The 24,543-nt window shown below is 45.2% G+C and overlaps 1 protein-coding gene across 1 annotated transcript in view; it reads right to left on the minus strand.

Annotated features, from left to right (window-relative positions):
* The window catches only part of BTK (Bruton tyrosine kinase), a 403,461-nt gene that overhangs the window by 265,708 nt on the left and 113,210 nt on the right, over positions 1–24,543 (minus strand). Inside the window, exon 4 of the mRNA XM_063936954.1 lies at positions 10,028–10,093. Coding sequence (XP_063793024.1) covers positions 10,028–10,093 — 66 coding nt within the window. The remainder of the gene's footprint in view (positions 1–10,027; positions 10,094–24,543) is intronic.

The following is a 24,543-nucleotide window of genomic DNA, read 5'->3' on the forward strand; positions in this document are numbered from 1 at the left end:
GGCCGTTTTATGGGCGTGTGGGAAAAAACGCTACCGTTTCCGGAAAAAACGCAGGAGTGGCCGGAGAAACGGAGGAGTGTCTGGGCGAACGCTGGGTGTGTTTGTGACGTCAAACCAGGAACGACAAGCACTGAACTGATCGCAGATGCCGAGTAAGTCTGAAGCTATTTAGAAACTGCTACGAGGTGTGTAATCGCAATATTGCGAATACATCGTTCGCAATTTTAAGATGCTAAGATTCACTCCCAGTAGGCGGCGGCTTAGCATGAGCAAATCTGCTAAAATTCACTTGCGAGCGAACAACTCGGCATGAGGGCCATTGCTTGTAGATTTACCAAATGTTTTATTTTTAAAACTGCATTTGGTAGAATTTTGTTTTTGTTTTTTTAGTTTCAAAACATAACTTTTTTTTATTAAATATGTGGCCAACATGGCTGAACTTTAGCAAACAGTATAAGTTTTCTTGATGCAACACATCTGCATCATTACATTTATGAAATGAATTTTTTTTTGCTATATATAGCAGCAGATGTGGTGCATTCTGATACTACGGCGTTGAGTGGCACCGCAGCCAGGGGCACAATGCACACATGCAGCTTGGAGTAGGAAGATGGGTCCCTGGTTCAATCAACATGCACCAAGTTGCATGTGTGCAATGCGCCCCTGGCACCGGTGGCACTCAACGCCGTAGTATCGGAATGCACCACGTCTGCAATATATAACAAGGGCAGCATGAGATATGGTGATAGTGACACATGATTTCAGACTCTACCGTGAGGAAGAGTGCCTGTGGCTGACTCTACCTGGTAGAGTAGTCAAAGACCACCTTCTTAGCAGACATTATGGCCTGGGTCTGGAAAAATATTGCAAATTTACGGACTGTCAATACACACATGATTGTAGGTGCGGATTGAGGTTCCCCGGCACCAACAACCTGCCCCTGGTTTTCATTCTGATACTACGGCATTGAGTGGTACCGCAGCCAGGGGCACAATGCACATATGCAGCTTGGGGTAGGAAGATGGGTCCTCGGTTCCATCAGCCTGCACCAAGTTCCATGTGTGCATTATGCCCCTGGCAGCGGTGCCGCTCAATGCCGTAGTATCAGAATGCAGCACATCTGGTGCAATATATAACAAGGGCAGCATTACATTTGTGAACCGTAAAAAAAAAAATGGTATACAGTATATATCAAAACATGAGGGTTGATGATAACCAGAAGTGTAGCTGGTTTGAGGAGGATGGTAAGTGGAGGGAGGGTAGGTGGGTAGGGCCTGCGGTGGAGTATAATGGTAAGGGTGGCTGGGATGCGGAGAAGGATGGCTACTGGAGGAAGGGTTGGTGGGTGGTGGACTGAAGGGAAAAGGGTGATGTGGAGCACGTGCCTCAAGTTCTGGTTCAGTAACTTTGCACTCTGGTGTCAGTTGTCCTTTGAGTGCTTTATACAAAACCTGTGACACCAAGCGCTGGCAATCTTGTTGCTGCTCTTCGGAAAGTTTTTGCATGATTTTGCTCACATATGCGGCAAAATCGTCAATTTCGTCTGGCTTATGGAGCAGCTGTAAATGGGCCTGTGTTAGTAAAGGGTCTTCTACAAATTTGGTTTTTCGTGGCTCCTTCCTGCCACCCGTTTGTGGCGAAGACGTTGTTTCCTCTAAGGATGAATCTGGGATATCAGGTGTACGTCTTAAGTCTTCTTGTGTCTGTAGGGGGGGGGGGAAAACATATTTATTAAATATTCAATCATTTTTCTTTTTCAGTTCCTTACAAGTGTTGAAGAATGGCAAACTGTTGCAGAGGAGTTCAAGAGGCGGTGGAATTTCCCAAACTGTGGTGGTGCCATAGACGGGAAACATGTGCACATCACCAAACCCACAAACAGTGGGTCAAACTACTACAATTACAAGGGCTACTTTAGCATTGTTCTCATGGTAATGGTGAACACGATTCTATGAGAGGCTCACCTACAACACCATTAATCTGCCGCCTGTTGAGGAAACAAAGAATGGCCTGGGATTTGTGTTCATGGGAGATGAGGCATTCGCTCTGCATGAACACATAATAAAGCCCTACCCGCAAAGAGATAGTCGCATTTTTAATTACCACCTTTCTAGGGCCCATCGAGTTGTTGAGAATGCATTTGGCATTCTCAGCAACTGATTCAGAATATTCCACCATCCCACCAACTTGAGGCTGGATAAGATTGACATTGTAGTAACTGCATGCTGTATACTGCACAACATGCTACGACGGAAGGCCATGAGACAAATGCATTTGCTCCCAGCAGGACTGGAAGACCCCAACCAGCCAGCAGAGGAGCTGGTGATTTCCTCGCTGGGAGCACTTGCAGTGACCTTACGTGGCAGTGCAAGGGCAAAAGAGGTCCTGGAAAATTACAACAAATATTTCAATGGGGAAGGAGCTGTGACATGGCAGGAGGCTTCCATTACATAAGAAAAAAAAAGTTTAAAACAACTTACCACTTCGGCCTCCTCCACATTCAGACTTGCCCCCTTGGACTCGACCATCACAACCAGGGATGCTTTCGCTGTCCTTTTCTCCAGGAGGAAGGTCAGGTCCTGGTAGTACCAGAGCTGGAGAACATACACTTCGGTAGCACCTGCCCCCGACCTTCTTGTTTTCTTTCACAAATACTGTGCGTAAGTTTGCAATTTTTTTCCTGACCCAGGTCACCGTGGCCACAAAGTACGTGGGCTTGGAGTAGTCCACCAGGCGGTTATAGGCTGCCTCTCTCTTCTGTTTGTTGGAATCCTCTGGTGATGAGGTCAGCCACAGGCACTCTTCCTCACGGTAGAGGCTGATGAAGCCTGAGAGAAATTCCCAGCTCTCAATGGACAGCTGCATAATGTAAAAAAAAAGGCAAAATAGTTAATATGTAAATAGTTGCATTATTCTGGTTAAATAAAGTTTGTTTTCTTGTTACAGGTGTGAATTATCTCAAATGTGTTGTGATAATATATTGGTGGGCAGGGTACAGCAGTATTAAGGTGGGTAGTGGGGCAGCATAATGGTGGACAGGGCGTGACCAGTGGCTTGCAGTTAGGCAGCATAATGGTGGACAGGGCACGGCCAGTGGCTTGCAGTGGGGCAGCATAATGGTTGACAGGGCGCGGCCAGTGATTTGCAGTGGGGCAGCATAATGGTGTACAGGGCGCGGCCAGTGGTTTGCAGTGTGGCAGCATAATGGTGGACGGTGCGGCCAGCGATTTGCAGTGGGGCAGCATAATGGTGGACGGGGTGCAGCCAGTGCCTTGCAGTGGGGCAGCATAATGGTGGACAGGGCACGGCCAGTGGCTTGCAGTGGGGCAGCATAATGGTGGACAGGGCACGGCCAGTGGCTTGCAGTGGGGCAGTATAATGGTGGGTAGAGGTGGAAGCATAATGGTGGACAGTGGTAACAGCATAATAATAAACATTGTCGGCCAGTGGTGTAGCCTGCATACCTTGTTGTTTGTAGCAGAGCAGCGTGCTTCCAGCCTCTCTCCTGTATCCTGTGCACAATGGGTGGGGGGTGTGGGGGAGGGGGAATGTCCAGGAAGTGAGCTAAATAACTCACAGATTGCACATCGCAGTTCGATAAATTGAATGTTGTAAAAGCAGCATGCTATCGCACGTGTGATCCAGTAAATATTAAGTGCAGCACAAAATATCTTGAGATGCGAGATTCGACTAGCGTGACCACGCTTCGCATCGAGGGACACATTCGATGTACATACAATCCTGCAATTTATCGCACCGAAGCCGTCAAAATCGAAGGGTTGTACCAGATATCGCACAAGTGTATGGGCACCATTACTCTCAATTAGCTCTATTTATGCCTCATAAGCAGGGAAAAAGTACTATATGCACTATAACACAGGTACAAATATTCTGCCTTTACGTGTCTAAAATGTAGTTTTTCATATTTGTACAATTATATGTATAAGTATAATAACAGCAATTTAAAACGGACAATAAAAACAGAATGCTTTCTATTAGAAACATTGTTAATTTTTGTTCACAAAATAAATTTTTAGGACTTTCATTTATTAAGTTTTTATTATTATTTACAAATTAATTTATAGATATTAGGTAGTGTAATTCAGTCTCCAATGCTTTCTAATATTAATAGACGATCGAAAGGATGGCAGAAACTCACAGAGATTGATTTTTTATAGAGAGGTCGATATTTATAACGGAGAGGTAACATGACCTCCATGTGCATATCTATGTTTCTGCTCTACACTACATATAAATCGAAAATCGAGAACATAATAATCTAATGTCCACATCCGTGTACACAAGCTATAGTTCTTCCTCTCTAGCACCTACTGCAGTAGCTACAAGCCATCCGTCAATTAATATAAGAGTTCTGAACAGCTGTTACACAGGATATTACTTTTAGCACACAAGAACATAAAACATGTGACGATACAGCCACATTGAAACCATAGTTACTATCTGTTCCTGATAACAAGGGACAGAACCAAATTTTTAAGTTTTCCATCTAGAAAAGTCTGTATTTGAGTTGTTATCATTGGCCTACACCAGGGGTAACCAATCCTGGTCCTCGAGAGATACCAACAGTCAGTGCTTAAAGTGGTCTTAGAGAGGTGGTGGAACTCACCCCTACTCTTCCCCCGGCGACCATGTAATAAAGGTATTGTACGCGTGCCAAAAAAAGGGGCGTGGTCTCAAAAGAAATGTGTGGTCACGCAATAGTATCCCCAATTAAAACTATGCCACACAGTAGCACAATCTTATTCACATTACACCACATAGTAGTGTCCCTTATTCATGTTTTAACACACATTAGTGACCCTTATACACAAAGCCCACAGTAATAGCACCACCAATAAACAAAATGCCCACAGTAGTAGCACCCCTAATACACATAATGCCCACAGTAGTAGCACCCCTAATACACATAATGTCCACAGCAGTAGCACCCCTAATACACGTAATGCCCACAGCAGTAGCACCCCTAATACACGTAATGCCCACAGCAGTAGCACCCCTTATACAATGCCCACAGTAGTAGTGCCCCTTATGCAATGTCCACTGTAGTGGTAGTGCCCACAGTGATAGTGCCCCTATGTAGAGTCCATAGTAGTGGTGCCCCTTATGCAATGCCCCCAGTAGTAGTGCTCCTTATGTCCCCAGAAGTGATGCCCCTTATAAAGTGCCCCTTATACAACGCCCTCATTAGTAATAATCCCTTACTGGTAATGCCCCTGTGTAGTATTGCCCCCCAGTAGTAATGCCACCTGTAGTAATACCCCCAGTCATTTAGTCACCTGTAGTTTAGCCCCAGTGGTAATGCCTCTGTAGTTATAGCCACTGTAGTCATAGCTCCTGTAGTTATGCCCCCCAGTAGTTTAGCCCCACCCCCTGTAGTTTAGCCCCCCAGTGGTAATGACCCCAGTAGTTTAGCCCCACCCACTGTAGTTTAGCCCCCCAGTAGTAGTTTGCCCCCAGTAGTTAGCCCCTCTGTAGTAAGTCCCTCTGTAGTTTGCCCCCAGTAGTTAGCCCCTCTGTAGTAAGTCCCTCTGTAGTTTGCCCCCAGTAGTTAGCCCCTCTGTAGTTTGCCCCTCTGTAGTTTGCCCCCAGTAGTTAGCCCCTCTGTAGTTTGCCCCTAGTAGTTAGCCCCTCTGTAGTTCGCCCCCAGTAGTAAGCCCCTCTGTAGTTTGCCCCCAGTAGTTTGCCCCCAGTAGTTTGCCCCCAGTAGAAGCACCACTTTCACTCAAACACATAAAAAAAACCAAACACAATACTCACTAAGCCCCGCTCCCGCGTCTGACTGCTACAGTCCTCCTGGTGTCCGTTCCTCAGCACTATGGGAGAGACATCATGACGTCTTTCCCATAGCGCACACTGACAAAGACGGAACTCAGGAGTGAGTTCCTGCCTCCGGAATCCGCTGTGGAGAGAGAGCCGGGCGCCCGCTGGTAACAGTCTCAGCGGGCGCCCTGCATCTCCCTGCAGCGCCGGGCTCACATCAGGTTAGGGGAGCCGGAGGAGGTGGAACTGCGTTCCTTCTCCAAATGGAACTGGAGGAACGCAATTCCGCCCCATTCCAGCTCACATTAAGAGGAAAGAGAAAGCGCTGATGGGATCATACTAAATACCTCATAAATAGGTTCAGAGCCGGTAATTAAATTCATTCAAAAATGTATTATTAATAATATCTGCTAAAATTAACATAAATGAATAATTAGATAATGTGACATATTAAAAACACCATATGAATCAATAATTTACTTGCTGGCCAGCAGTGTCTAATGGCAATAATAAGAATAAACTCCCCTCAATGAGAGATCAGTGTACTTGGAGAGCTGATCTGTTACACTGTCAGCATTTTTATAACTTTGTATCAGTCAGCGTTTATAACTTTATATCAGTCAGTAACAGAGACTGTTGCACGCTAGAGAGTGTGGAGATATACGGCTGCGAGAAGCATGTACAATGTGTCCAATTACCTCCTTTATTAATACAGCGGTGTGGTCCTACCCCAAAACCGAGCGTCCTCGAGTATGATTTAAGTGTCCACGGGGGTTGCCTTTGTCTTGTCACCAGCTGTAAAAGGATGATGTTCCACGAAAGGAGAGTACTGAATCTGGCCCCTGAAGCTGACGCTTATTCCAGCAGGGGTGATTAAGTTGATGGCGGGTTGGACAGATGGCAAAGTCCAAAGGCGGTCCCGCTGCGCTAAGCCGTGTACCTCCGTGTTTGCAAAAAACACTGCTGCAGCTACAGGAAAGTGGGCGGAGACTGACGCGTTTCGTCACGGAATCACGTGACTTTTTCAAAGTGATACCTCCTCACCCACAGGGAGTTACTTTTAAGAAACTTTAATTAGTACCTATAGCTGTGAAACTTCACAGGGAATTTTTCCATTCAAACAGATATACATAATTACTAGCATTTTTCCGGCTCTGTAAAAATTATTCGAGTGTTATATAACCTATGTAACGTAAGAATTTATATATATTTAGTTGCCTCAATAGAATATGTTTTAAAAAAACAACCATTAATTAATAATAATGAAAGTGGTAATTGAAAAAACACACACACAGAACGGATCACAGGGAGCAGCATAACGAAAAGAATTATATTAAAAATCTACAAATAACATTATAGACCAATACCAAATACCATAATGTATACATAGTCTGATTATACTAAACCAGTAAAGATCCCAAACGTACATTTTCCATAAAGAACCTTTAAATGGAACAGACAGTTTTTACTATGTCCTAATAAATGGCTTGGCTGATTTAACACAGCCCCATTATACATTTATATAAGCAAACAATTAAATATATAAATTAAACAAAACAAACCATTTAGCTTGGATTAAACAACAAAGGCTTGGAAGAAAAAATCTAAAGATCTATTTCTATGGACTCATTTAATCCTACAGGAACAAGAGTCTTCAGTTTATGTATCCAATAATTTTCTCTTATGCATAATTTTCTATATCTATCCCCACCTCTCTTGGTGGGATTGATGTATTCTATACCTATCAGTGTAATGTCCTTAGCATTTTTAGCATGATGTTCCAAAAAATGTCTAGATACGCTATGGAACAAAACACTTTTCTCAATGTTACGCTTATGTTCCAGAAATCTGATCCTCAATTTACGCATTGTCCTACCAACGTAAATGAGACCACAGGTACAAACCAGGATATAAACAAGATATGTGCTATTACAATTAATAAATTATTTAATAACGAATTCCTCATGAGTAGATGATTCAAAAGTATGTATGTTATTTTTAATAAAAGAACAGGTGATACATTTCTCCTGTCCACATCTGTAGCAACCCATAGGTTTTGATGGGAGCCACTGTGTGGATGGATGTAAATTTCCAGATTCACCTGCTCTTTTATCAATAAGAAACTCCGCCCACTTTCTTGTAGCTGCAGCAGTGTTTTCGGCAAACACGGAGGTGCACGGCTTAGCGCAGTGGGACCGCCTTTGGACTTTGCCATCTGTCCAACCCGCCATCAACTTAATCACCCCTGCTGGAATAAGCGTCAGCTTCAGGGGCCAGATTCAGTACTCTCCTTTCGTGGAACATCATCCTTTTACAGCTGGTGACAAGATAAAGGCAACCCCCGTGGACACTTAAATCATACCCAAGGACGCTCGGTTTTGGGGTAGGACCACACCGCTGTATTAATAAAGGAGGTAATTGGACACATTGTACATGCTTCTCGCAGCCGTATATCTCCACACTCTCTAGCGTGCAACAGTCTCTGTTACTGACTGATACAAAGTTATAAAAATGCTGACAGTGTAACAGATCAGCTCTCCAAGTACACTGATCTCTCATTGAGGGGAGTTTATTCTTATTATTGCCATTAGACACTGCTGGCCAGCAAGTAAATTATTGATTCATATGGTGTTTTTAATATGTCACATTATCTAATTATTCATTTATGTTAATTTTAGCAGATATTATTAATAATACATTTTTGAATTAATTTAATTACCGGCTCTGAACCTATTTATGAGGTATTTAGTATGATCCCATCAGCGCTTTCTCTTTCCTCTTTTTTGCTGTTTAACTATTGTTAAAATACAGGGGTGTATACAGCCCATAGAGTGAAGTGAACGTGGGTTCAATACTTTTTAAAGCAGTAATTTGTTTAATATAGACACAGGCGCTTCATATATTTTTCCCCAGCTCACATTAACCCTTGCCAACAGTTAACGTTTTCGCCTCACAGAATCACCAGTTCAGTAATTACCTCCATCTGTGGATCTTTTAAAATGTGTCAGTGAGTAATGACTGCACCTGTACACCTTCTAGGTGAGCTGGAAAACATGAACTGTTGGTACCTATAGCTATCGAGGACCAGGTTTGGCTACCACTGGCCTAGACCGTCCGTTGTAGCTCATTGGTATTTGCCCAGGGTCCCAGATTTGAGGTGGCCATTGCTGTGGTCATTGAAAAGTACTTACTGTCACTGAATCTAGCCTATTTAGAGAGCAGCTGCTCTTTGATATTAGTGTTGGGGTTATACTCAATTGTCTGATTGCAGCTGTACCAGGGGTTTGCTTTCTTCACTAACAAATAGGATGGCGTCTGTTTTCTACACTAACCAACAGGATGGGGTCTGCTTTCTTCACTAACTAATAAGATGGGGTCTGCTTTCTACACTAACCTTTAGGATGGGGTCTGCTTTCTACATTAACCAATAGGATGGGGTCTGTTTTCTACACTAACCAACAGGATGGGGTCTGTTTTCTACACTAACCAACAAGATGGGGTCTGCTTTCTTCACTAACTAATAAGATGGGGTCTGCTTTCTACACTAACCATTAGGATGGGGTCTGCTTTCTACATTAACCAATAGGATGGGGTCTGCTTTCTACACTAACCAACAGGATGGGGTCTCCTTTCTACAATAACCAAAGGGATGGAGTTTGCTTTCTACACTTAACAACGGGATGGTGTCTGCTTTCTAAACTAGGAGATTGGACTGAGATTTGCTTTCTACACCAATCAACAGGATGGGGTCTGCTTTCTTCACTAGCAAATAGGATTCGGATCCCCATTCAATACTAGCCAAAAGGATGGGGGACTACTTTCTACACTACTGAGCAGGATTAGAGGTGTAACTACCGAAGACAACAGGAGCTGAAAGTTGGGTATATCATGTTCAGAGTACCAGGTCCTTGTAATCCGAACTGCATGTATCCTGTAGTGTTAATGAAACAGCATAGAGCCTTTTTTACTGTGCTTTCTAGAGTAACTGTGAGGGGTCTATCTATGAAATCCTGCTTCCGTCTTTTGGCTATGACTACTGGGAAGTACTATCATATTACTGTATTGCCTGTAGCCATTTCTGTATTACGGTACAGTGAACATTTGAGAACTGGAATTCTCAAAGCATGGAATCAGCTGCAGTGCAATTACAAACATGTATTTTCTAAAGTCCAAAACATTGTGTATATAGTGTATTAGCTTTTTCCTTGAGTTAAAAATACATAATGTTGCATACTTTGTTTCATACCTGGAATGGGTAAGGGAATCGTTCAATGATAGTTATCTGCTCAGTTTCTGCAAACTCTTCTCTGGCCTGAAAACACAATAAGATGCTTAGCAACAGCGTGGTAATGAGGGATGAAAATGCGCACATGGGTACATTTTCAATGAAGAAAAATAGGATTTTAATTACCTACCGGTAAATATTTTCTCGTAGTCCATAGAGGATACTGGGAACCATTTAGTACCATGGGGTATAGACGGGTCCACTAGGAGCCATGGGCACTTTAAGAATTTGATAGTGTGTCCACCCTCTATGCCCCTCCCACCAGACTTAGTCTAGGAAACTGTGCCTGAGGAGACGGACATACTTTGAGAGAAGGATATAAAAGGATAGTGGTGAGATTCTGAACCAGCACACACAAACAAGAGGAAAGCCAGGCTAACCAAACTTGAAAACAGGAACAGCAACAGCTGAACCTAACAACACTACTTAACCAAGTAACAGTGCAGGAAGTACGAAGCACCGAGTGGGTGCCCAGTATCCTCTACTGACTACGTGAAAAGGATTTACCGGTAGGTAATTAAAATCCTGTTTTCTCTTACGTCCTAGAGGATACTGGGAATCCATTTAGCACCATGGGGAAGTACCAAAGCTCTCAAACTGGGTGTGAGAGTGCTGAGGTTCCTGCAGAACAGATTGACCAAACTGAACGTCCTCAGAGGCCAAAGTATCGAATTTGTAGAACTTAGCAAACATGTTCGAACCTTATCAAGTAGCTACTCGGCAGAGCTGTAAAGCCGAGACACCCCGGGCACGCGCCCAAGAAGCACCCACTGACCTAGTAGAGTAGGCCTGTACAGATTTTGGAACCGGCAACCCTGCCATGGAATAAGCATACTGGATAGTGAGCCTGATCCAGCATGCAATGGACTGCTTCGAAGCAGGACACCCAATTTTATTGGGATCATAAAGAACAAACAACGAGTCCGATTTTCTGTGACGAGCTGTTCGCTAAACATACACCTTCAAAGCCCTCACAACATCCAATGACTTTGAAGTAGCAGAAGTGCCGGTAACAACTGGAACCACAATAGGTTGGTTGATGTGAAACGCAGACACCACTTTAGGAAGAAAATGCTGACAAGTTCTGAGTTCAGCTCTGTCTACGTGGAAAATTAAATAGGGGCTCTTGTGAGTCAACGCCCCCAGCTCTGACACACGTCTTGCTGAAGCCAAGGCCAACAGTGTGACATCTACCTCCTGTAATGGTTTAAACCAGGCCGAATGGAGGAACTGCAGCACCAAATTGAGATCCCAAGGTGCTGTAGGAGGCACAAAGGGAGGTCGGATATGCAGAACACCTTTCAAGAACGTCCGGACCTCAGGGAGAGAAGCCAATTGTTTCTGAAAGAAAATGGACAAGGTCGAAATCAGGACTTTTATGGAGCCCAGACATAGGCCCACATCCACACCTGACTGCAGAAAAAGCAGTAAACGTCCCAGATGAAATTCCACCGCAGAATATTTTCTGCTCTCACACCAAGAGACGTATTTCTTCCAAATACGATGGTAATGTTTAGACGTTACCTCCTTTCTTGCTTGGATCATAGTCGGGATGACCTTGTCAGGGATCCCTCTCCGGGCTAGAATCAACCGTTCAACTTCCATGCTGTTCAACGTAGCCGCGGTAAATCTTGATAGACGAACGGGCCCTGTTGCAGAAGATCCTCGCATAGAGGTAGAGGCCATGGATCTTCGAGGAGCATCTCCAGAAGGTCTGCGTACCAGGCCCTTCTTGGCCAGTCCGGAGCAATGAATATTGCTTGAACCTTTTCCCTTTTTATTCTTTTGAGAATTATTGGGATCAGAGGAAGTGGAAGAAACATGAACACCATCTGATAGACCCATGGAGTTGTCAGAGCGCCTACCGCCACTGCCTGTGGGTCTCTTGACCTGGAACAATGCTGCTTGAGCTTTTTGTTGAGACAAGAGGCCATCATGTTGATTTGTGGATATCCCCACTGACGTGTCAAGCACCTGAACACCTCTGGGTGAAGGCCCCACTCCCCCAGGTGCAGGTTGTGTCTGCTGAGGAAGTCTGCTTCCCAGTTGTCTACTCCCGGAATGAAGATCGCTGACAATGCCACAGCGTGTTTTTCTGTCCAGAGGAGAATTCTTGTCACCTCTGACATTGCTGCTCTGCTTTTTATTCCACCCTGTTGGTTTATATACATTACTGCCGTCACATTTGTCCGACTGGACCAGAATGGCCTGATCTCAAAGAAGATATGAGGCCTGCACAAGGGCATTGTATATAGTTCCAGAATGTGGATTGGAAGGATGACTCCCTGACTCGCTTATCTTCCCTGAAACTGCACCTACTGGGTGAATGCTCCCCAACCTCTGAGGCTTGCGTCTGTCGTTAGTAGAATCCAATTCTGAATCCCGAACCGTTGACCCTCGATTAGGTGAAAAGTCTGAAGCCACCATAGAAGAGAAATCCTGGCTCTTGGTGACAGATGGATCCTCTGGTGCATGTGAAGATGTGATCCGGACCATTTGTCCAACAGATCAAGCTGGAAAGGTCTTGCGTGGAACCTACCGTACTGAAGCGCTTCGTAAGAGGCCACCATTTTCCCAAGAAGGCGAATGCATAGATGCACCGATATCCGAGTTGGCTTCAGGACATCCTGAACCATCGACTGGATTACCAATGCCTTTTACAAAGGAAGGAACACCTTCTGCGACTCTGTGTCCAGTATCATCCCCAGGAATGGAAGCCTCCGTGTTGGCTCTAGGTGAGATTTTGGAAGGTTCAGAATCCACCTGTGATCCCGGAGTAGTTGGGTTGAGAGGGCAATGCTGTCCAACAACCACTCCCTGGCCGGCGCCTTTATTATAATATCATCCAGGTACGGAATTTTGGGCCTAATTCAGAGTTGATCGCAGCAACAAATTTGTTAGCAGTTGGGCAAAACCATGTGCACTGCAGGGGGGCAGATATAACATGTGCAGAGATAGTTAGATTTGGGTGGGGTGTGTTCAAACTGAAATCTAAATTGCAGTGTAAAAATAAAGTAGACAGTATTTACCCTGCACAGAAACAAAATAACCCACCCAAATCTAACTCTCTCTGCAAGTGTTATATCTGCCACACCTGCAGTACACATGATTTTGCCCAACTGCTAACAAATTTGCTGCTGCGATCAACTCTGAGTTACCCCCTATGTTCACTCCCTGCTTGCGGAGGAGAAACATCATCTCTGCCATCATCTTGGTGAACACCCTTGGTGCCATGGAGAGACCAAATGGCAGGGCCTGGAACGGGTAGTGACAGTCCTGCTGTGCAAACTGTAGCTAAGCCTGATGAGGCGGCCAGATCGGAATGTGAAGGTACGCATTCTTGATATCCACTAGACACTAGGAATTCCCCTTCCTCCAGACCCGAGATCACAGCTCTCAGAGACTCCATCTTGAATTTGGACACGCGTAAGTACGGGTTCTACGACTTGAGGTTCAAAAATGGTCTTACCGAACCATCCGGTATCGGTACTACAAACAAGTTGGAATAATAGCCCTTGTTCTGCAGATGAGGTGGAACTGGAACAATGACCTAAGTCTGCACCAGTTTCTGAATGGTGTCCTGTAAAGTTATACTTGCCTCCCGTGAAACTGGTAAGCATGATTTGAAGAATCTGTGAGATGGGAGCTCCTGGAACTCCAGTATGTAGCCCTGGGCAATAAAATTTATGACCCAGGGATCTTGACACGAACTTGTCCAGATACAACTGAAGAATTTTAGCCAGGCTCCCACCCGCCAGTTTTCCAGGCATATCGGTCCACCGTCATGCTGAAGGCTTTGAGGAAGCAGAGCTTGAACTCTGTTTCTGAGAACCGGTAGATGCTGGTTTGCGTGGTTTACGTCTAGCGCCTCTGGTGGCTGTAAAAGAACCTCTGGTTTTGCCGTTAAACTTGGCTGTCCGAAAGGACTTCAAATTGGAAGCTGAGTAGGCCTTCCTGGCTGGGGGAGCTGCAGAAGGCAGATATGTGGACTTACCCGCAGTAGCTTTGGAGATCCATTTATCCAGTTCATCTCCAAATAAAGCCTTTCCTGTAAATTGTAGGCCTTCCACGCCTTTCCTGGAGTCCGCATCAGCAGTCCACTGGCGTAGCCATACACCCCTGCGTGCTGACACTGCCATAGCAGTGGTGCGTGCATTAAGCAAGCCTATTTCTTTTATGGCTTCCACCATAAAGTTTGCAGAGTCCTGTATATGTTGCAGGAGTTAAACAATCTCGCCCCTAGATAAGAAATCTAACCCCTCAATTAGGTTACCTGACCGTTTAGCAATGGCTTTAGTGATCCAAGCACATGCTATAGTGGGTCTCTGGGCCACCCAAGCAGCTGTGTGCAGGGATTTGAGTGTGGTCTCAATTCTACAATCAGCCGTGTGTTTCAGGGAGGCTGCACCAGGGACAGGCAATACTATTTTCCGTGACAGCCTGGATACTGATGCATCCACTATCAGTGGATTTTCCCATTTTTTCCTATCCTCAGGATGAAAAAGAAAGGATAAGAGTAACTTCTTAGGGATTCAGAATTTTCTATCAGGATTAACCCACGGTTCTTCAAACAGGGTAATCAGCTTCTTTGACACAGGAAAAGTGACTGAGGATTTCTTTTTTACATTAAAATAAGATTCCTCACACTCCTCTGTCACCTTATCAGGAATTTGCAGAACATCTCTGATAACTTCTATAAGAACCTCTATTCCCTGTGACAGAGCAGCATCCCCCCTTCTGAGTCCACCTCACCCTCCTTCATGTCTGACCCTTTATAATCAGTGTCAGACTGCAGGATACGGGCCAGAGTACATTTTTGCGGACAAATAGTAGGGGTCTGAGACACTGGTTTGGGGACTGAGTCTATTTCTCACTGCGGGACAATTTTTGTAGAAATATTGGAAATCATTCCTTTAATGGAATCCAGCCATGCTGGCCTGGGAAGGTGCACTACACTGAGTACACAATATTGAACCCCCTGGGGAAGAGGAACACCCTGTCGTACATGAAACACACTATTTGCCTGACATATTGTAAATGTGACAGCACACACACACACACACACACACACACACACACACACACACACACACACACACACACAGGAAAAGGTTAAAAGCACAGTTAGATGACTTCCGGTGGGCGGGCCGAACGATCCGGCTGCCTCTCTCCAGAGCTCTCCCTCCAGGCACACTTATTAGCCTATTCCAGCGGCTTAACCTGGACCAGACCAGGGACCCCACAATTACACCCGCGGGTCCTGGAGATAGTAGGGAGCGAAGTGGTGTGTGCCCCGGCTCGCTCCCCCCCTCTGCTTCACCCGCCGGAGTCCGCATGCTGTGTGCAGTGAATGACAGCGGCCATCTTGGACCTCATGGAGTATCGAGCTCAGGCCGCCTGAGGGATCCCAGACCGCTTACAGCATCCCGCTGTGCTCCCCGGTGGCCCGCCGGACCCCACACCGTTGACCGGCCACTCCGTTCACCCAGGTGCATGCGGAAGTGACCCGCCCCACCGCCGCAGCGGCCAAAGCCCTCCCTGGTCCCCTGTCAGGAAACTCGGTGTGCCCTGTGTCCCCCGCCATCCTGGCACCGCATCACTGGCCTGAACCATCAGCTGACTGGCGCTAGTGGCAGCACGTGCATCCTGATATCCCCTGCCTGTGCCTGTCGGAGAAGCGGCCACACTACACAGTCAAGGCCTCTCAGGTACCGCGCTAGTAGCTGCCTGAGTTCTGTCCTTGCTGCTGTCACAAGTGGGCTCTCTTGCTTCCCTGCCCCCCCCCCCCCCCCCCGCTACACTTGAGCATGGATGAACCACAATTTACCTCAGCCTTCCTGAATACATTTATCATTGTGCTTTTACCTCTGGCCTCCTCTCTCACTCCTGTGTGGTCTAACAACTGCCTTCCTGCGGAACTGATAATCTTTTGCTATACGTCCACACCTTTCTTGTTCTCCGAGTGATGGACTTTCCTTTACCCTTGCTGGGCTACGCTTGAATCACATATTCTACTATGGAGAAGTACGTGGCCAAAACGCTCCGCACGAATAAGAATTCTCAAAATAAAAATAAACCGGCAGCTAAAGATAAAGAGCATAGCCCTATTCAGCAGGGGTCTCCATCCTCCCCTAGTAAAAGAGACGCAGATGACCTGTCACTTGCCGATGTCTGAGCTAGCCCGTCCTCCATACAAAAGGCCAGAGAAATCTTGGATATCATCTCACCTTTTTTAGACACAAAGCTGGCGCCATTGATGGAGGCCATTACGTCAGCGGCAGCTCAATTGACCCAACACACACATTTGGCAGAGGCCGAGGACCGGATCTCCACCGTAGAGGATGATCAGCATGCGATCCAATCACAACAGCAATCGCACGGTAGCACACTAGTGGCCATGACCGATAAACTTCAGGATTTAGAAAATCGCAACCGTCGGGACAACTTTCGCCTAATTGGCCTCCCAGAATCGGTTAGACAGAAAAACCTACTGGACTTGGTCACTGGCTGGCTCCCCACAACCCTTGATCTGCCCCTCTCGCCCACTTCTTATCTGGTTGAACGAGCACACCGCATCGGCCCCGATAGACAATCTTCGCAATCCCCCAATCACGCCCTAGACCTGTAATTTTCAAGTTACTAAACTATCTTGACAAGGTGAAGATTATGGAGGCCTACCGCAGATGCTCTGACCTCCGTTATGAAGAATCTAAACTTCTGCTCTTTCAGGAATTTTCCTTCCAAGTTTCAATACAATGAAGAGAATTCTCCCCTGTATGTAAAGATCTGTTTTCCAAGAACATCAGATTAGCTCTGTTTTACCCTGCAAAATTGAGAATCTTTCATGCCGGCAAACCACATTACTTCGATACTCCGGACTCTGCTCGAAACTTTCTCAAGTCTCTACCCGCATCACAGTCTGACTCTCGGATGGACGATGCTGATTGACTTTTCTAAAACCAAGCATTTCTTCTTCTTTATCTTATCTCATCTCTTTTTCTTCTCTGATGGCTAGCACTCTGTTGATTATTTACATTTGGCTCTTACAACCACTGCTGTATGGATATTTTTCTTACCCATTGTGGTTGCGGGGATGGCGGGAGGTTCTTCTTCCATTTTCTCTGTCAGACCCTTTTTCTTCCCCCTTTTCTATTCATACTAAGGTTTCTGTTACATATGGATGGTTATTACTATCATATTGGGTTCAAAAATGTAAAAAAAAAATTTGACAGGTGGTCACGGTTATACCAGTTAGTGTTTTCTACATGTATCATAATGTTTTGTTATATGTTTATTGTGACTCCGCGTAGCTCCCTAACGTGCTCCTTTTGTCCTTCCCCTGCTCGCTGGGACGGGGGATTGGGCTTTCGATTGCGGCTTCTCCTTCTGCGTTCCATCGGACTAGGCATTGGATAATGCTGGACCCTAAGGATGCTGAGTCCCCCTTTGATAACTCAAAGAGGTCTCTTAAGTTTGTCTCGTGGAACGTAGAGGGCTTGAACACACCAATCAAGAGGAAAAAAGTATTGAACCACCTCAAGAAATTCCACCTTGATGTGGTGTTACTACAAGTGACACACTGGCGCCTTACTGATCCTAATAGACTTAGGGACACTTGGGTTGACGACTTCAGAAGTGCCTCCTACACCATCAAGGCAAGGGAAGTGCTACTTCTTTTTCGTAAATCATTGCACTATGAGATTAGGGAGGAATGGATAGACCCGGAGGGTCGATTTTTGTTTATAAAGGTGGACGTCGAGGGGGAACGATTCACTCTGGCATGTATCTATGCTCCCACAGGGCCTAACGCTTCCTTTTTCTCAGACATCTTTGTTAACTTACAGGACTGGGTGGAAGGTTCCTGATTCTAGAGGGGGACCTTAATGTTGTTTTAGACCCACTGCTAGACGTGTCAGGTGGTCCCAGACGGTTGGGTTTGAGTAGATCCACTCCTCTGCCATTGTCTCTAATGCTGGACTCCCTGCAGCTCCCGGACCCCTGGCGGTTTCTTTATCCTGACTCTAGGGAATACTCTTTCTTTTCACACCCACATAAAATATTCTCTAGGCTAGATTATTGGCTAATATCTGCCTCTTTGATTCATAGAGTAGAAGACTCCACCATAGCTAATATTCTTCTATCAGACCACGCTCCCATCACCCTATCGATTACTTTGACAACGCCCCGCTCATACTCTCATATCTGGCAGTTTCCAGAACATCTAGCCCACTCTGAGGACTTTAAACTCTATTTGACACAATCTTATCTCAATTATGCATGTGATAATGCAACACACATTGATGACATGAACCTTTTCTGGCAGGCTTCTAAGCCTGTTATTAGGGGACATATAATCTCATATGTTGCCGCCAGGAAGAAGCAGCTTCGGGAAAGGATGGCCAAGGCTTCTCTCCAGGTTGCTTCTGTTTATTCTCAACTGCTGGCTGACCCGTCCAAATCTAATAGAATGTTATATAAAGATTAGAGATGAGCGGGTTCGGTTTCTCTGAATCCGAACCCGCCCGAACTTCATGGTTTTTTTCACGGGTCCGAGTAGACTCGGATCCTCCCGCCTTGCTCGGTTAACCCGAGCGTGCCCGAACGTCATCATGACGCTGTCGGATTCTCGCGAGACTCGGATTCTATATAAGGAGCCGCGCGTCGCCGCCATTTTCACACGTGCATTGAGATTGATAGTGAGAGGACGTGGCTGGCGTCCTCTCCATTTAGATTATAAGAGAGAGAGATTTACTGGAGTTTAGGACTAGGAGGAGTACTGTAGAAGTGTAGAGAGTGCAGAGAGTTTACTAGTGAGTGACCACCTGACAGTGCAGTTTATTTAATATATCCGTTCTCTGCCTGAAAAAAGCGATACACACAGTGACTCAGTCACATACCATATCTGTGTGCACTGCTCAGGCTCAGCCCAGTGTGCTGCATCATCTATATATATTATATATCTGTCTGACTGCTCAGCTCACACAGCTTATAATTGTGGGGGAGACTGGGGAGCACTGCAGTGCCAGTTATAGGTTATAGCAGGAGCCAGGAGTACATAATATTATATAGTGAGTGACCACCAGACAGTGCAGTTTATTTAATATATCCGTTCTCTGCCTGAAAAAAGCGATACACACAGTGACTCAGTCACATACCATATCTGTGTGCACTGCTCAGGCTCAGCCCAGTGTGCTGCATCATCTATATATATTATATATCTGTCTGACTGCTCAGCTCACACAGCTTATAATTGTGGGGGAGACTGGGGAGCACTGCAGTGCCAGTTATAGGTTATAGCAGGAGCCAGGAGTACATAATATTATATAGTGAGTGACCACCAGACAGTGCAGTTTATTTAATATATTCGTTCTCTGCCTGAAAAAAGCGATACACACAGTGACTCAGTCACATACCATATCTGTGTGCACTGGTCAGGCTCAGCCCAGTGTGCTGCATCATCTATATATATTATATATCTGTCTGACTGCTCAGCTCACACAGCTTATAATTGTGGGGGAGACTGGGGAGCACTGCAGTGCCAGTTATAGGTTATAGCAGGAGCCAGGAGTACATAATATTATATTAAAATTAAACAGTGCACACTTTTGCTGCAGGAGTGCCACTGCCAGTGTGACTGACCAGTGACCTGACCACACTGACCACCAGTATAGTTAGTAGTATACTTATATTGTGATTGCCTGAAAAAGTTAAACACTCGTCGTGTGACTTCACTTGTGTGTTGTTGTTTTTTTTATTCTATAAAAATAAAACTCATTCTGCTGACAGACAGTGTCCAGCAGGTCCGTCATTATATAATATATAATATATACCTGTCCGGCTGCAGTAGTGATATATATATATTTTTTATATCATTTATCATCCAGTCGCAGCAGACACAGTACGGTAGTTCACGGCTGTGGCTACCTCTGTGTCTGCACTCGGCAGGCAGTCCGTCCATAATTGTATACCACCTAACCGTGGTTTTTTTTTCTTCTTTATACATACATACTACTACGACATCTCTTTATCAACCAGTCTATATTAGCAGCAGACACAGTACAGTACGGTAGTTCACGGCTGTGGCTACCTCTGTGTCTGCACTCGGCAGGCAGTCCGTCCATAATTGTATACCACCTAACCTTTTTCTTTGCATCATGTGCTGATTGGGGAGGGTTTTTTGGAAGGGACATCCTGCGTGACACTGCAGTGCCACTCCTAAATGGGCCCGGTGTTTGTGTCGGCCACTAGGGTCGCTAATCTTACTCACACAATCAGCTACCTCATTGCGCCTCTTTTTTTCTTTGCGTCATGTGCTGTTTGGGGAGGGTTTTTTGGAAGGGACATCCTGCGTGACACTGCAGTGCCACTCCTAGATGGGCCCGGTGTTTGTGTCGGCCACTAGGGTCGCTAATCTTACTCACACAGCTACCTCATTGCGCCTCTTTTTTTCTTTGCGTCATGTGCTGTTTGGGGAGGGTTTTTTGGAAGGGACATCCTGCGTGACACTGCAGTGCCACTCCTAGATGGGCCCGGTGTTTGTGTCGGCCACTAGGGTCGCTAATCTTACTCACACAGCTACCTCATTGCGCCTCTTTTTTTCTTTGCGTCATGTGCTGTTTGGGGAGGGTTTTTTGGAAGGGCCATCCTGCGTGACACTGCAGTGCCACTCCTAGATGGGCCCGGTGTTTGTGTCGGCCACTAGGGTCGCTAATCTTACTCACACAGCTACCTGATTGCGCCTCTTTTTTTCTTTGCGTCATGTGCTGTTTGGGGAGGGTTTTTTGGAAGGGACATCCTGCGTGACACTGCAGTGCCACTCCTAGATGGGCCCGGTGTTTGTGTCGGCCACTAGGGTCGCTTATCTTACTCACACAGCGACCTCGGTGCAAATTTTAGGACTAAAAATAATATTGTGAGGTGTGAGGTATTCAGAATAGACTGAAAATGAGTGTAAATTATGGTTTTTGAGGTTAATAATACTTTGGGATCAAAATGACCCCCAAATTCTATGATTTAAGCTGTTTTTTAGTGTTTTTTGAAAAAAACACCCGAATCCAAAACACACCCGAACCCGACAAAAAAAATTCGGTGAGGTTTTGCCAAAACGCGTTTGAACCCAAAACACGGCCGCGGAACCGAACCCAAAACCAAAACCCAAAACCCGAAAAATTTCAGGCGCTCATCTCTAATAAAGATACCAAGCTAGTCCATGATACCCTCTGCACTGAACAGGCCAAATTGTTTCTTTCCTTCCAATCCAACAAATATTTTCGTTGGGGTAACCGCCCCGGGAAATTATTGGCAAACATGGTGAAGGCTCATGCATCCCCTAAACATATTTCCTCTATTCGAGACACTCACACTTCACCCGCACTGACACAGGAAACAATCAGTGATACCTTCCTGACTTTCTTTGAGACCTTATACACTGCCCCCCCTGATCAATCAGCAACTGGTATAGACTTTTTAACACAGACTGGCCTTCCCACGCTATCGGAAGAGGACAGAGATTTCCTCACTACTCCCATCACTACAGCAGAATTAGAAGCGGTCATTAAATCCTTAATCAATGGGAAGTCCCCGGGTCCTGACGGATTATCGGCAGCCTATTATAAACTACTACTCCCACATATAAGTGACCACCTTCTAACATTGTATAATTCAATCTTGGCGGGTCATCCTTCTAACATTGTATAATTCAATCTTGGCGGGTCATCCAGCCCCACCTGACTTTAACACGGCACGGGTTATAGTCCTCCCTAAACCTAACAAGGATCACACATTCGTCTCGTTTTACCAGCCAATTTCATTATTGAACCAAGATTTAAAATTATTCACGAAGATGCTTGCTTCCTGCCTCCAGTTGATTCTACCCAAACTGCTCCATCCTGCTCAGACAGGATTGTTACGCAATAGGCATTCTGTACATAATGTCCGCTCTTTACTAGCAGCCATGATTAAAACCCAAGGCTCACTGGAGATGGGAAACATAGTCCTGAGTTGCGATGCAGACAAGGTTTTTGACCGAGTCCCTTGGGCCCATATTGACAGAATACTTAGATTTCAGAATTTCGGCCTCGATTTTCTCCAGGTGTTTCGTACCCTCTATCAGGCTCCGCAAGCCTTCCTAATGATTAATGGTCACAACTCCAGACTCTTTTCCCTACACCGTGGCACCAGACATGGATGCCCCCTATTTCCCCTATTATTTAACCTGGCCTTAGATCCTCTTCTCCATTACTTTATAAAGGAAGCTAGATGGCAGGGGATAAAACTAGCGGATCGAGAACTTAAATTCTCGGCATTCGCCGATGATATTTTACTTAACTTCAGCAACCCCCGGGTGGCCATACCACATCTACTCGACATTTTAGACTCCTTTGAACAAGTATCTGGGTTCAAAATCAATTATTCTAAAATGGAGGCATTGACCTTTGTTCCCTTGGCCAAAATGGGTTGGGGTGACACTTTCCCATTTCACTGGGCCACAAATAATTGTATTACCTATCTAGGTATTGTGTTCCCTAATCTTCCTTCCAAACTATATTCCCTTAACTTTTCCCCATTGTTCACTAGGACACATGCTGACTTCGCTAGGTGGGCCCACCTCCCCCTCACATACACAGGCAGAAGTCATTTATATAAAATGATTAGTTTCCTACGTTTCTTATATTTGCTTCAGATGCTTCCGCTGATCCCACCCAAAAGCATATTCATTCAATTGGATAAGACACTATCCAAATTTATTTGGGCGGGCAAACGCCCTAGATTCTCATTGTTTAAACTACGTCAACCTCGGTCCCTCGGTGGCTTAAATTTACCGTGCCTATATACCTATGCTTTAGCAGCCATATACAGGATTGCTTTGGAATGGATCGGCGGACAAAGCATATATGCTAACACATATTTAGAACAATCCTTTGCACCTTCTTGGAATCTGGTATCCCTATTACACACCACTCCCAATTCCATGCCAAATAGCGTAAAGGACAATTTACTCATATCCTCTACCTGTGCGGCCTGGCGGTTGGTCCGCTCACAGCTTAAACTATCACGACATACATCAATGTTCTTACCTCTCTGGGGTAACCCAGACTTTAAACCCCACACAATCTCCCACATATTTCATACTTGGTATGACGGAGGTTTGAAATACATCCATCATTTCTTGGACACTGAAACTCTGACCTTGCTTACACATTCACAGATTATGGCACGTTTTCCACATTTACAAATCCCATTATTTCCCTTCCTTCAAGCCTGTAGCTATGTGCAGAAGGCTCTGTCCTTGATACCGTTACAGGATAAATCCCACAATCTGGACAAAACCCTACGCCTGGATGCGAATAGTAGCTTTTCTACAGCCCTCATACACTCACATTCTCGCACCTTACTAAATATAGAATCTGGCTCAGTGGGTCTCCTGAAATGGAAACTGGAGTTCCCGGATCTCTCTTTGAAGTTGATTCTAGAGGCCAACACTTATTTAGATAAAACGTTGGGTTCAATCTCGTATTCAGAAATGCATCAGAAAATCTTACATAGAGCATATGTCACCTCCAAGCTGCGACACCTTATTGGGGCCTCCTCCTCGTCCCACTGTTTCAAATGCGCTGCTCCAGACGCAGATCTGGTGCATGGTCTATGGTCCTGCCCCAAGGTACAGGCACTCTGGCAAGCACTCCAGTCATACATCACAACAGACTTACAGATACAGTTTAATATCACTAAGACATGGGCATTTTGTGGCATATATCCGAAATCCTCTCCTGTCAGACTGTCTAAAGGACAGCGCATTTTACTAATTAAACTAGCAGCTGCCACTAAGAAGACAATCCTCTCCCAGTGGATCTCTACTGATCCGATCCCCATCTCACTATGCACCCTAGGATCTCCCATCTATTCCACCTTAACTGGACTAACACCACTTTACAGAAGGAAAAACTGACTGAACAATATTTTCATATTTGGCTACCCTATGTCCTGACTCTTCCCCCGATTATAAAAGAAGCTCTACGGAAATGTTTTAAAGATACTAAATGGTGTATCTTGGAGACTCTTGATTCCATAGCCCCCTTCTGATCGCACTGTTCCTAAATGTTCAACTGTCCCTATTGTTATTGTTGTCTCTTGTTGATACGATATAGTTTTGATGTCGTTCTGGGTCTACGTGGAGCACTATTACTATTACTATTACAATTCTACGCACTTCTCAATGTTCTCATGTAATGCATGTTGTTTCTTATTTGAATGCTTTTGATGTTCACCTGTCAATAAAAAAAAAAACTTTTTGAAAAAAAAAGCACAATTAACCCACAAAGAGCCTTCCAGGGAGAGACAGTGATATTATGGAGCCAGCACACAGCGGCCTTATCGCTAATGCCACGCTTAGCCGGGTCGCAGACTAAGTACCCAGATTGGGGACTTAGTACAATAATAAACGCTCCTCTCCTGCTATGACCCCCTGGTACCGCTGA

This window comes from Pseudophryne corroboree, chromosome 8, assembly GCF_028390025.1.
Source record: "Pseudophryne corroboree isolate aPseCor3 chromosome 8, aPseCor3.hap2, whole genome shotgun sequence".
Taxonomy (NCBI): Eukaryota; Metazoa; Chordata; class Amphibia; order Anura; family Myobatrachidae; genus Pseudophryne; species Pseudophryne corroboree.